The sequence below is a fragment of the Elgaria multicarinata genome, chromosome 3, assembly GCF_023053635.1.
Source record: "Elgaria multicarinata webbii isolate HBS135686 ecotype San Diego chromosome 3, rElgMul1.1.pri, whole genome shotgun sequence".
Taxonomy (NCBI): domain Eukaryota; kingdom Metazoa; phylum Chordata; class Lepidosauria; order Squamata; family Anguidae; genus Elgaria; species Elgaria multicarinata.
The window spans coordinates 167009671-167023856 of record NC_086173.1 but is presented as its reverse complement, the minus strand read 5'-3'; the positions used below and the strand labels follow the sequence as shown (position 1 = coordinate 167023856).

Below are 14186 nucleotides of genomic sequence, written 5' to 3'. Positions count from 1 at the left end.
AAACAATGTCCAATTGATTGAACAGAACAGATTCAGAGCCAGTGTCAAGGTCAGGTTTCATAAGGAGTTGCCCATCTGTTATATAGAGCAATAGCAGGACAGCATGGAGGCATTTTGTTTCAGGGCAGCTGATGGGTGAAGTCAATCCATTGTAGCTCTGCCCACTTGGATAGTTGGTGCAATCACAACTGAACCTTGAGGGTACTGGGGGGAATCACTGTGGCCATTAAAAGTTTTCCCTTCCTCACTAGAAAAGAGCTCCAAAGCAGGGTAGGTGATGAGGGCCCGTATTTTGCACAGAGCAGGTAAGATAATTTGGCCATGCTGTTGGTGTGCCATTCACCCTTCTGTCTGATGTTCTCCCTGACTGAGCTGGCTGAGAATAGTTCTGTAGAACCCCAAGGCAATGGTCCAGGGAGACTTCAACACGGACACAGGGGTAGAATTCATTGAAAAGTATCAAGTCTTCATGGATTCCAGGACAACCATGAGGCTATCTTGATCTGTAATAGGGCAGGGACATGATGAGTGTGATCCATTGCTGTGAAGTCTGAGGTGATCCTTGGTTCCCTCTTGAGCTCTGAGTAATTAAACACTCTTGGAGATGGCCAAAGGATCTCACTCATAAGATCTTAGGAGAGCTGTGATGGATCAGACCAAGGTCCGTTCAGTCCAGCATTCTGTTCACACAGTAGCCAACCCACTGCCCATGTGGAACCCAGAGCAGAACATGATTGCTACTGCACCTTCCCCCTGAGTTCTCCATCGACAGGTTTACACAGACATCCTGCTTCTGATATTTAAGGTAGTATATAGCCATCCATGTTTTTTAATCATTGATTAGTTCTATCCCCTGGGAATTTGCCCCATGAAATATTAAAGCCATCCAAATTGGCAACCATGAGTACACGCTGGCCATGTCTACACCACATGATGCACAGGGGATCCAAGGGGCAATCGGGGACAACCTAGGGATGATCCAGGGATAACCGCAGGATAGAAGAAACTGGGGATATCCCTGTTTTTCTGCTGTTCTGGATCCTAAAATGGGTGGGGAGCCTTGTGGGGTGGCTCAGTGCCCATGTGGGTGGAGGAAGCAATTTCATCAACCCCAGGATGGCGGGTGTGGCTGTGGGGTGGGAGCATTTCCTTTTACTTACCTTCCCCACAGATTTGGGCTCCTCTTCATTAAAAAAGGACAGTGCCTGTGACGCCCACGTTGTCCCTCTTTCCTTCCAGTACATTCCATGGCAGGCTAGATAGTGGGGGAGGATCACAGAAGCAGGTAGGTCCATGATCCTCCCTCCCTCTATATCCTTAGGTGTAGACATGGCCCCAGCAGAAGGATATTCCATAGTGTAACTATGTTCTGTGGATTATTCATGGTATGAGCACCTGGACAGACATGCATGAGAGCTCATAATTGTGCCTCCTGCTCATTCACACTTTGACATTTTATTGTACATTTTATTTATTTATTTATTTATTCATTACATTTTTATACTGCCCATCCAGCTGAAGTTTTCTGGGCAGTGCACACTCAAAACCATAAAATACAGCAAGTATAAATTTAAATGTTTTAAGTTAAGAAGGCAATATAAAACAAGCTATAATAAATAAATAAATAAATAAATAATGGCAAGGTGGATGAATACTTTTATAGGCAACTATATTGGGGAGGATCAGTGTGGTTTTGTAGCAGGAAGATAAATGCACAATTTAGTTGGAAGAGTTTTAAATACAGTACAGGAGTTAAGAAAGATAAAGATAAAAGCAGGAATAATAGCTTTGGATAGATTTAAGGCATTTGATTGTGTGAGCTGGCTAGCACTTAAGATGATAATAGAAAAAATGGGGTTTGGAGATAGATTTAAAGGTTTAATTGGACAATTATACTCACAAAACACAGCTTCAGTGTTGATAAACGATGGAGTTACAGAAAAGTTACAACTGGCCCGAGGAACAAGACAAGGATGCCCGCTCTCACCGGTCCTATTTGTATTGGTTATAGAACAATTGGTGAACATGATAAGAGATGATGATAATATAGAGGGAGTAGGATACAAAAATAAAATAAAAATAAATATATTTGCAGATGATACATTGTTGACAATTAAGAATCCATTGGAGAAAATGGAAAGAATAAAGTACCATCTGAGGGAGTTTGAGGAAGTGACTGGATTAAGAATAAATTGGACAAAATCAGAGATGATGTCATTTAATTATAGTAAAAAGGAAGGGAAAGACTGGGAAAGTAAAGAGAAGAATATGGAAATTAAAGAAATAATTAAATATTTGGGACTAAAAATTACAAAAAAAATTAGAGGATTTAGAAAAGGAGAACCTACATAATTTGAAAAAAGAAGTTATAGATAAAATAGAAAAATATAAAGGACTAAATTTATCTTGGTTTGGAAGAATAGCTTTAGAAAAAATGAGGATATTACCAAAGGTAAATTTTGTATTCAGAATGTTACCAATAAGAATATCAGAAAAAGAGTTAAAAAGTTGGCAAAATATTTTAAATAATTTTTGTAATGGGGATAGGAAAGTGAGAATAAATAAAAAAAGGTTGTATATAATGCAAAAAAAAAGGAGGGTTAGGACTCCCAAACATAAAATTATATTACGCAGCTAATAGGCTAAGACTTGGGGCATTACTAGACGAGGCTGTAGCATGCGTTAACTTCCGCAGTCACGTCGAGGCTTCCAGATGACATTCACGAGGATCCGCCGTTATCCTGCGGTGAAGCCTCTTTATCCCGACTTTAAAAAAGTGAGTTCTAGTGTGCCTTTTCCTGCCGTCCCGCGCTAATTCGGAGTACGTGTGGGAGGATGTGAGGTCACTGCGGTCCACACTGGTCAGGAAAAGGCGTGCTAAGGGGAGTGGCCAGCGGCTTCGGTCAAGCCGCCTCCGCCATTTGCACGCAGTCCGCCAGCTGGGGCAGCGCGGCGGAGCGGCTTTTTTTTATTCCCCCAGTGACAGTTTGCGCAGGAACGGAGGAACGGAAAAGTGGCTGGTGACTCCTCGCGGTGGGCAGCTACCATGGCCGCATAATGGCGGTGCTGTACGCTGCCTGTTAGTGTGGGTACCAGGCTGGTAGAGGGCAGAGCTGTTTGTGGGCTGCTGCCATGGCTACAGCCAGATGTGGGTTGGCTCCTTGGGATGGGGCACAGGGCACAGAGGCGGTCATCAGCGGCGACACCTCAGAGGCATGATGGAAGATGTAGGCACAGAGTGCCCATGCAGACGATTGACCTCGGGTCATATTACACCCGCCACAACCCCCATCAGGAAGTGAGCGCATCAATGTTGGCCCTCAACAGCACCAGCAGCACTTCAGCTGGCACTGCCACTGCTGCCGCCGCCACCGCCGGCTCCACCACCGCCGGGGCCAGCGGCGGCATCGCTGACGGCTGCGCAAGTTTGCGGTCTTTCGGACTTGCGCAAACCGTGCAGCGAGCGAAAAAAAAGCCACGGCAATCAGGCCGGTGTGGCTGCGCAACCGTGCTCGCAGCAGCAGCAGCACAACCGGCGCAAACTTCCGCCACAAATCGAAGGCAGGTGTGGATGATGAGGCGTCACAGCTGAATGGGAAAATCTGCTTTCACCGCTCCTCAACGACGGAACACCCGGTAGGTCTAGCAAAGCCCATATAGTAGAAAGTATGATAGGATTAGGAGACCTAAGTTGGCTGGAGGATAGAAAGGGAGCAGACAAAGAATGGAAACTGGAAAATATATTTTTTAGAGAATATAATAAAAAATGGGGGGAAGAAATAGAGATCCTCCTCTTAAAAAATCACTGGGAAATATGGTGTGTATATAAAAAGGACTTACTTCCAAGTATTTCCCCAATTACACCAGTGATAATATTATGGAATTTTCCAGGAAATTTAAAAGATATGTTGGGGAAAACTTTAATAGAGAGGAATATAATGAAGCTAAAAAATTGGTTAAGGAAGATGAACACTCGAGAAGAATTATTATTATTATTATTATTATTATTATTTATTTATATAGCACCATCAGTGTACATGGTGCTGTACAGAGTAAAACAGTAAACAGCAAGACCCTGCCGCATAGGCTTAGAAGAGGTATTAAAGGAGAAGAATTTATCATGGTTAAATTATTGTCAATTAGAACAATGGACGAAGAAATGGTTAAAGGATAACAGAGAGTGTAGAGAAATTACAAAATTTGAGGAGCTGATCTTAAAAAAAGAAACTGAGAAAGGGGAAAATAAATCAATAAAAGGGTTAACGAGTGAAATATATAGAATATTAGTCGGGGAGGGGGTGACAGAAAGCTTGGGTAAGGTGGTTTGGGAAACTGACTTGAAGGAACAAATAGTAGGGATGTGCTCCGCTTCTAATTGGACCGGCGAATTAGAAGCGGAGCGGGGGGCTTCACCTGCCCTTAAGGCGGAGGCAAAGAGGATTGGGGGGCCAGCGGAGCGTGGCGAAGAGGATCAAGGTGAAGGCGGATCCTTCGCCATGATCCGGAGCTCCGCAGGAAAGGTAAGTGGGGTTTACCGGGCACTGCTGCTCTCGCTGTCACTCATGCGGTGATGGCGGCAGGGCCCGGTAACCCCCTCGCCCTCCTCTCCCTTACCTGCGTCCGTCCGCGGTCCGTCGGCTTCTTCAATTGAGCCCACGGTTCAACCAGGTAGTCTGGGCCGCTTCCTGGTTGAACCACGGGCTCAATTGAAGAAGCCGACGGACTGCAGACGGACGTAGGTAAGGCCCCCCTCCCCCTTGGTCCCTTACCGGGCTCTGCCGCCATTGCCGTCGGCTTGTACCTTGGCGTGCATGTGTATCCCTGGATAAGCTATCATGGTGGTGAGTTTGAGGTTTTTAACGTGCAAATTGACAGACCTATTGAAAGGGGTGTGAATGGGGTGCCCGATTTTCATAAATTCCCCCAAAATCACGGGATGATGGGACTGCCTTGAGTCTTGGAATGCATGTGTATCCCTGGATAAGCTATCATGGTGGTGAGTTAACGTGCAAATTGACGGAGCTATCGAAAGGGGCGTGAATGGGGTGCCCGATTTTCATACATTCCGCAAAAATCAGGGGATGATGGGACTGCCTTGAGTCTTGGTGTGTGTGTGTATCCCTGGATAAGCTATCATGGTGGTGAGTTTGAGGTTTTAATGTGCAAATTGACGGAGCTATCGAAAGGGGTGTGAATGGGGTCCCGGTTTTCATAAATTCCCCAAAAATCAGGGGATGATGGGATTGCCTTGAGTCTTGGTGTGCGTGTGTATACATCCATGAGGTGTCATGGTGCCAAACTTGAGGTTTCTAAGTTTAACAGAAAAAAAGTTGTATACTTTTTTAGCTTAATGCAAGCCTATGGGGGGGGGGGAAACGGAGCTCCGATCTGGATCCGGAGCTCCGCAGCAAAGCGGAGAGGACATAGGCGGAGCGGGGGCGGGGCGGAGTGGCCCGATCTGCAAATCGTGGATCTGGAAGAGAAGCGGAGCGGGGGGTCCGTGCACACCCCTAACAAATAGGGCAACAGAGCTGGGAAGGAACATGGAAACGAAGAGTGTTGAGAAACATGTCTGTGAGGATAAAAGAAAATTATTATAAGATTGTATGGAGGTGGTATCTAACCCCGGTGAGATTAAATGAAATAAATAAGCTGAACTCAGCAAATTGTTGGAGAGGTTGTCAAAAAAAAGGAACATATTTACATATGTGGTGGGAATGTGAATTTGTACAAAAATTGTAGAAAATGGTGTTTAATGAGATAAAAGAAATTGTTGGAATGGAGATTGAAGAGACACCTACAGTGGTATTGCTATCATTATATGGAGAATTAAATTGTAATAAAGAAACAAAAGAACTGATAACGAATTTGCTGATGGCAGCAAGGTTGGTCATATCTAGGAACTGGAAGGTTCAAGGAGATTCATGTTGAAGATTGGTACAAAGAGATATGGGATATTGCTATTAATGATAAATTAACATGTAATATAAAAGTAAGAAGAGGGATAACAAAAACGAATGATTTTGAGGGAATTTGGAAACAGTTCCTAGAATATGTTCTATCAAAGGGGAGTGGGAAACCATCTCCAGAAGAAACAATGAGATTCTGGAAACAGGAATAGATCCTGGGGTGGGGATGGTGCACTTTATGTTATATGATCATGTTAAAATATTAAATTAGAAAATGTTACAAGGTTATTCAATTTTATGTATTATGTGTGTGTTTTTTGTCATTGTATTGATGTATGTTTAAGTTTTGGAAAGAATAAAAACTATTAAAAAAAACCAAAACAAAAAAACAAGCTCAGTTAAAAACCAGAGGAAGCCTATCTGAACAGGTGTGTTTTCAGGTGGCATTTAAAAGGGTTAGGGTTTTAAACCCTAACCCTAACCCTAACGTTTTCCACTTCCTGTACTGCACAAGGGAGCGTTTTCCAGGGTGCTGCTACACAGAAGACCCACCACTGAGGTTCTTCATGGCGGCATTCTGTCCATTTCGAAATGGCCAGGAGGTCCTCCTTTGAGGATTGTAGTTCTGTCCGGGTGCCTATAAGAGAAGGCGGTCTGCTAGGTATCCTGGTCCCAAGTTGCTTAGGGCATAGTAGGATAACAACATAACCTATTATGTGCCTATGCAGTCAGTGCAGTTCTTTCAACACTGGTTTTATATGAGCTGAGCTAAGTGTCCCCGTGAGCATCCTAGTTGAAGCGTTCTGCACCAACTGCAGCTTCCGAACCACATACATGGGTAGGCCCACAGAGAGCACATTGCAGTAGTCTAATAGTGAGGTCACCAGTGCACAAATGACCATGGCTAGGCTTTCCCTATCCAGGAATGGGTATAGTTTTATTTATTTATTTATTTATTTATTTATTTATTACATTTTTATACCGCCCAATAGCCAAAGCTCTCAGTTGTTGTACCAACCAAAGTTGATAATGGGCACGCCAGGCCACCGAGGTCACCTTGGCCTCCAGTGACAAAGACGGGTCTAGGAGCACCCCCAAACTACACAAATGTGTTTTGAAGCTATACCATATAAATCTGTGTTATGGACCTGTTCACATGGCAACACCATTTTTGGCTACTCTTGCCAAGCAGTTCTGTAGTCAGTGTCTGTAATCTATGCTGGCGAAACAGATGACAGACCAACCCACCATGTATAAAAGAACCCTAACGGCAGACCGTGAGACCTCACAGTGGCGTTAGAGGGGAAATAACCCATAGTGGGTTGTAACCAGCTCATAGATGACATGTAAACCCACCATGGGTTAAACAAACCATCATGGGTTAATGTGCCATTGGAACCCAGTCTGTATGCAACATAATGATGGCAGGCTGACAGTAACAGTGATATATTTGCTGTTTCATTCCTGTTCTTTATAATTACTGTTTTTCTACAATTGTATTTTAGTTTAGTTCATTATTTAAAATTGTATCTTTTACTTTTGTACGTTGCCTTGAGTACATGTATACAAAAGATGGCATAGAAACATTGAAAGAAGACAACAGACCAAAGAGGTTTCCCGGCCATGCTGTGGGGGTTCCCTGAAACAACGGCCTGGTGTCACTTATGGCCACTACAACTGGAGACCCCATTGGGTCCTTTCCAAACTCTGTTAATCATTTCCACAAACAGAAATATGTCAGAACATTTTCATTGATGCTCCTTCTCTTCATTGCTAGACTGTGCCTCATTCTAGATGCGTCGAAAGCTGTCGCCCTGGCTATGCCAAGGAGGTCCAGGAAGGAGAGCCACCTTGCTGCTACGCTTGCGCTCCATGTGCAGAAGGGACCATCTCCACTCAGGAAGGTGGGTGACCTCAGCGGACAGGATTTTCTCTTGGGAAACAAGGAATATTTGAGTCTTCTCTGTAGTCTCCCCAGCCCTATCAAGATTTTCTCTTCTCTTCTGTTCATGAATTCATAACATAAGAATGATTTATGAAGGATTCCTCTTCTGCATATGAAACAACAGGTGTCCTGTGGAATTAACCACTTTGGATGACCTAGTTAACATACCTTGCACAGTTTGAGAAGATAAAAATAAGACAACCACAAGGTGATATGGTTTGCATGATCATCGAAAAACACCGTGGCTTATTAATACTATGAGAAGTCAGGGCACCAATCTCTGCTCTTCGAACACCAGCAATGATTTGTGGTCTCATAGGAACCTGAGCAGCATGGCTTAGTGTAGAATTATGGGAGATTCTACCAAGCCATGCTGCCCGCGTTCAGACTAAATGGCAATCCATGGCAACTGCCCCTGGTGGATGAATGTTCAAACTCACCACCAACATACACAATTGAGTATTGATGATTCTACCCAACCTAGGGTGGATCTAGACAGTGTCCTGAAGGCGCTTGCGTACGCCTCCAGTGCACCCCGAAACTGATTGTGTAGATCCTGCCTACCTGCTGGCCAGAAGAGATGGAGGAGGAGAAAGCGGCAGCGGCCCCGCATCGCCCCTCGCAGGGACGGGGTGAAAAGTTTCCGGCCTCGGCGGCTTCGCTGGGCAAACCGGCCGCCGCCGCCGCAGCCCACCTCCCTGCCGGCCTCCTGCTGCTGGCAGAAGAGCCAGCTGGGTCGGAGAGCTCGGCGGAGGAAGCTGAGCTTTTTCCGCTGAGCTCTCCGACCCGGGTGGCTCTTTCGCCGGCAGCAAGAGGCCGGCGGGGAGGTGGGCGGCGGCGGCGGCAGCTGGTAGGGATGTGCTCCGCTTCTAATCGGACCGGAGAAGCAGTAGCGGAGTGGGGGGCTTCGCCTGCCCTTAAGGCGGAGGCGAAGAGGATTGGGGGGCCGGCGGAGCGTGGCGAAGAGGATCGAGGTGAAGGCGGATCCTTCGCCTCGATCCGGAGCTCCGCCGGAAAGGTAAGTGGGGTTTACCGGGCCCTGCCGCTGCTGCTGTCGCCCATGCGGCGACAGCAGCAGGGCCCGGTAACGCTCCCCGCCCTCCTCTCCCTTACCTGTCTTCGTCCGCAGTCCATCAGCGTCTCCAATTGAGCCTGTGGTGCGGCCCAGACTTCCTGGTGGAACCACGGGCTCAATTGAAGATGGCGACGGACTACGGACGGAGGCAGGTAAGGCCCCCTTCCCCCTTGGTCCCTTACCGGGCTCTGCCGCCGTTGCCGCATGGGCGGCGATGGCGGCAGGGCCCGGTAACCCCCCCTATGGGGGGGGACTGGAGCTCCGATCCGGATCCGGAGCTCCGAGCGGAGCGGAGTGGGCACAGGCGGAGTGGGGGCGGGGCGGAGCGGGCCGATCCGAAAATGGCGGATCTTAAAGTGAAGCGGAGTGGGGGGTCCGTGCACACCCCTAGCGGCTGGATATCCCAGCGAAGCCGCCGAGGCCGGAAACTTTTCGCCCCATCCCCGTGAGGGGCGATGTGGGGCCGCCGCTGCTGCCTCCTCTTCCGTCTCTTCTGGCCAGCAGGTAGGCAGGATCTACACAATCAGTTTCGGGGCGCACTGGAAGCGCACATAAGTGCCTTCAGGGTGCTGTCTAGATCTGCCCCTAGCAGGAATAATGTACGGTCACAGAGAAACAATTCTCCTGAGCCCATTAGCTGAGATCGTCCTTTACTGACAAGGCCTTGGATTGAACCTTATGTTCACAAAGCAGGTTCTCTACTAGGGAATGTTTGTCCCTCTCACTGCCCTATTACACATGGATGTTTCCTGACCTGTCCTTCATGCCCATCTCTGTTCCGAATGGAATATAACACAGACTGTTCTTGATCCACAACTGATGTGAGTCATCATTAAGTCTCTCTCCTTCTTTTCAGATGCAGACCATTGCAACAAGTGTCCAGATGATCAGCAGCCAAGCAAGGACCGAGATCGCTGTATCCCCAAGGCTATAATTCTTCTTTCTTATGAAGACCCTTTGGGATTAATTCTGGCTTCTTTTGCACTATTCCTGTCCTTAACCACAGGCTTTGTGTTAGGAATATTTCTTAAAAACCTAGAAACACCAATAGTCAAGGCCAATAACCGGGACCTCTCCTACATTCTCCTCATCTCCCTCTTGCTTTCCTTTTCATCGTCTTTCCTGTTCATTGGCCCTCCGAGCAAAGCAACTTGCCTTCTCCAGCAAACAGCCTTCAGCATCATCTTCTCAGTGGCCGTCTCTTCTGTTTTGGCCAAAACTATCACTGTGGTGCTGGCCTTCCTGGCCACAAAGCCAGGGAGCAAGGTCAAGAGATGGCTGGGGAAGAGTTTGGCCAACTCTATTGTAATCTTTTCTTCCAGTGTCCAAGTTGTCATCTGCACCATCTGGCTGGGCATCTCCCCACCCTTCCCTGACTTGGATATGCACTCCCAGCCTGGAGTGATCCTACTACACTGCAATGAAGGTTCTGCCACCATGTTTTATTCCGCCCTTGGCTACATGGGTTTCCTGGCTGCTATCTGTCTGATGGTGGCTTTCCAAGCAAGGAAGTTGCCTGGATCCTTCAATGAAGCCAAGCTGATCACCTTCAGTATGCTGGTCTTTTGTAGTGTCTGGGTGTCGTTTGTGCCCACCTACCTGAGTTTGAAGGGGAAACACATGGTAGCCGTGCAGGTCTTCTCTATCTTGGCCTCCAGTGCTGGGTTGCTGGGATGTATCTTCATTCCCAAATGCTACATTATTTTACAGAGGCCAGAACTGAACACAAAGGAACATCTCATGATGAAAACCAAAGAGGGCAGCTAATCAAAGCCAGAGATTGAGAATACTTCCACCCCCAACCACAATCTGAATTGGAATCCCAAATTCTGTTGGAGACAAATAATTATGAAATAAGTCCAGAGCCTGTTTCCTCCCCATGGGTTTGGGTATATACAGAAATAAAGGGAGGTCTTCAATGCAAAGGGAGTGAGCCATGGAGGAGGGGAACTAACCCTTCTCTGCATGGCGTCACATAGCAATACATCACATATAGGAATGGGTCTCTCTCTTACCTTGGTTTAACAAGAACTAATCGAGGCACTATTGTGACTGGTTGGTACCATTAAAAAAAATGAAAGCCACGAGTCAGGACATGGGTGGGCACTTGTGACACAAAAACTAAGATGGGATAATAAACTTCAAGAACAGGTTCGAGACACACTATATAGTTAGGAGTGGATATTACTACCTTTCTTAGCGCAGATCCCATAGACTGTATATCTCTATTCCAGAATTTGAGCCAACGGCTAGGTTTACTGTGCTCAACTACCTCCCCTATTAAGTGACGGCCCCACCAGGAGGGCTGATTTGACCAAGAGTGCAGAGACACTAGACGTGATCACTGCATTCTGGGCAGGCAAGCTAAATAAGGTGACCAGCCGCACACTCTGTACGAGTTAGTGGTACAAAGACGCAAATATAGGAAACTATTAAAACATAAACAAACTGCCTATATTACTCAATTATGGGCAGATATCAAAGGCCTTTGCTAGACCTACCTGGGAATCCATGCAGGAGGAGGGGCGAGCCCGCAGTAGAAGTAGCACAGGCCGTTGCTCCAATCCAGACGTGAGATGCGATGGGCTGCAGGAAAGCGCTGTTGCGTCCACCATTTTGTTTGTTTGTTTGTTTAAAGGGGCCACTGCGCAGGAACGCTCGAGCTGCAATGGTAAGTATTTTTAAAAATGTATATATATATGCTGCCGCTCCCCCCCCAGTCCCGATCTCCCCCCCTGCCCAGATCTCCCCCGCCCCGATCTCCCCCTGCCTGATCTCCCCCCACCCCGATCTCCCCCTCCTGCCCCATCTCCCCCTGCCCCGATCTCCCCCCCGCCCCGATCTCCCCCTGCCCAATCTCAACCCCACCCGGATCTCCCCCCTGCCCCAATCTCCCTCCACCCTGATCTCCCCACCTGCCCCAATCTTCCCCCGCCCCGATCTCCCCCCTGCCCCGATCCCCCCCTGCCCCGATCTCCCCCCGCCCCGATCTCAACCTCCCCCCATCTCCCCCCGCCCGGATCTCCCCCCGCCCCGATCTCCCCACATGCCCCGATCTCCCCACCTGCCCCGATCTCCCCCTGCCCCCATCTCCCCCCTGCCCCATCTCCCCCCTGCCCCCATCTCCCCCCTGCCCCAATCTCCCCCTGCTCCGATCTCCCCCCTGCCCCGATCACCCCCCTGCCCCGATCACCCCCCTGCCCCAATCTCCCCCCTGCTCCAATCTCCCCCCTGCCCCGATCACCCCCCCTGCCCCGATCTCTTCCGGCCCCGATCTTCCCCCCCGCCCTGATGTGCACAGCGCTCCTGAGGAGCATCGTGCCACATCCACCACTTTCCCCAGCTACTCGCGAGTAATTGCAGTAGCTGGGAAAAGCGGCGGAACGGACTATTAGCTCGTGGTATTGGGCTCAGCCCAAGGCCGCAGGAAATACCAGGCTACAACTGGGGCCCATTACTCTGGGGCAAAGGAGGGTTGACCCTTGCCTGAGCCCAGGATCCCCTGTTCGTCATCCCCTGTTCACCCCGGGCTAACCCATAGTCTAGCAAAGGCCTTAGAAACCATGTCTGTAGCCCAGGGAGTGCGCCAAACACTCTGAGAATATTTGTAATTGTTTTCTTGGTTTGATTTTTATTCACTGCTATTTCCCTTCCATTTCCCAAATAAATTCTTTTCTGTCTCTAAAAACTGGTTGGGTTTCCTGACTCCTCCTTATAACATCCAAGCCTTTTGGGTCTGGTGAACTGGAAGGCTTAGGAGTTATTTACATCCTTTTTTCACATTAGTCCAAAGCTATAAAGTGGGAGGGACCATTGCCCAGGGGCTCTACTCCGCAGAAGTCAGAGCTAGAGACGCCAACATCAAAGGTCATGCTTGCTTTGTTCCCTGAAGAGAACTCAGTCCCCTCTCTCATGTCCCCGCCCCCAAACTAGAACCCACAAGTGCCTCTAACGTTTACGTTGGGCTCCAAACCCCTTGGAGATATGGCCCACTTTGGCTGGTATCTAGGGCAAGGTGGTAGGATTCTTGTTCCTTTCCCATAACTGGAGGAGGGTGTGCCCTCCTCTTTCGATTCCTCTACTCCTCCATATAACTGCAGGCATTCACTCTCACCTAGCCTACACCTATGCCCCCTGCTTCTTCAAGTGTCTTTTGTGTTTTTTGAGAAAGGAGCTAGTCTTAATTTTCCCCCAATTCATTTGGGGAGATTCTGGGTTATTCCTGCCACCCTACAGCAGTGTGCCGAAGGATCTTTGGCCACTCTTCTTTTGTTCTTTTGAAAGGGTGTATTTTGTGTGTGTGGAGGGAGAATTCCCTCTCATCTTTGCTTTTTGTAAAGGTCCCACACCACCTACCAATCGAACCTTCTCAAACTGGGGAGAGGCAACGAGTGGGGAACCGCAGGGCTCAGTCCTGGGCCCAGTGCTCTTCAACATTATGATTAATGAGTTGGACGAGGAGGTGCAGGGAACGCTGATCAAATTTGCAAATGACACCAAACTGGGTGGGATAGCTAATACCCTGGAAGACAGACACAAACTTCAAAGTGATCTAGATAGGCTGGAGTGCTGGGCTGAAAACAACAGAATGAAATTTAATAGGGATAAATGCCAAGTTCTACATTTAGGGAATAGAAATTAAAGGCACAGTTACAAGATGGTGGATACTTGGCTCAGCAATACTACAAACGAGAAGGATCTTGGAATTGTTGTAGATCGCAAGCTGAATATCAGCCAATAGTGCGATATGGCTGCAAGAAAGGCAAATGCTATTTTGGGCTGTATTAATAGAAGTATAGCTTCCAAATCACGTGAGGTACTGGTTCCTCTCTATTTGGCCCTGGTTAGGCCTCATCTAGAGTATTGCGTCCAGTTCTGGGCTCCACAATTCAAGAAGGACGCAGACAAGCTGGAGCGTGTTCAGAGAAGGGCAACGAGGATGACCAGGGGTCTGGAAACAAAGCCCTACGAAGAGAGACTGAAAGAACTGGGCATGTTTAGCCTGGAGAAGAGAAGATTGAGGGGAGACATGATAGCACTCTTCAAATACTTAAAAAGTTGTCACACAGAGGAGGGCCAGGATCTCTTCTCGATCCTCCCAGAGTGCAGGACACGGAATAATGGGCTCAAGTTACAGGAAGCCAGATTCTAGCTGGACATCAGGAAAAACTTCCTGACTGTTAGAGCAGTATGACAATGGAACCAATGACCTAAGGAAGTTGTGGGCTCTCCCACACTAGAGGCCTTCAAGAGGCAG

General features: G+C 47.9%; 1 protein-coding gene across 1 annotated transcript; it reads left to right on the top strand.

Annotated features, from left to right (window-relative positions):
* Positions 1 to 406: 406 nt before the first annotated feature.
* On the top strand, positions 407 to 10696 carry LOC134395757 (vomeronasal type-2 receptor 26-like). The gene is made up of 4 exons (XM_063121920.1): positions 407 to 456; positions 1240 to 1285; positions 7687 to 7813; positions 9786 to 10696. The coding sequence occupies exons 1-4, from the start codon at positions 407 to 409 to the stop codon at positions 10694 to 10696; spliced, it is 1134 nt and encodes a 377-aa protein (XP_062977990.1).
* Positions 10697 to 14186: the final 3490 nt, after the last annotated feature.

Bases quoted from the DNA above. Each gene is read 5' to 3' on its own strand.
- LOC134395757 (XM_063121920.1), top strand. From the start codon at position 407: ATGGTCCAGGGAGACTTCAACACGGACACAGGGGTAGAATTCATTGAA. The intron at 457-1,239 runs GTATCAAGTCTT...CTTTCCTTCCAG, and splicing joins GGGGTAGAATTCATTGAAAA to TACATTCCATGGCAGGCTAG. The intron at 7,814-9,785 runs GTGGGTGACCTC...CCTTCTTTTCAG, and splicing joins GACCATCTCCACTCAGGAAG to ATGCAGACCATTGCAACAAG.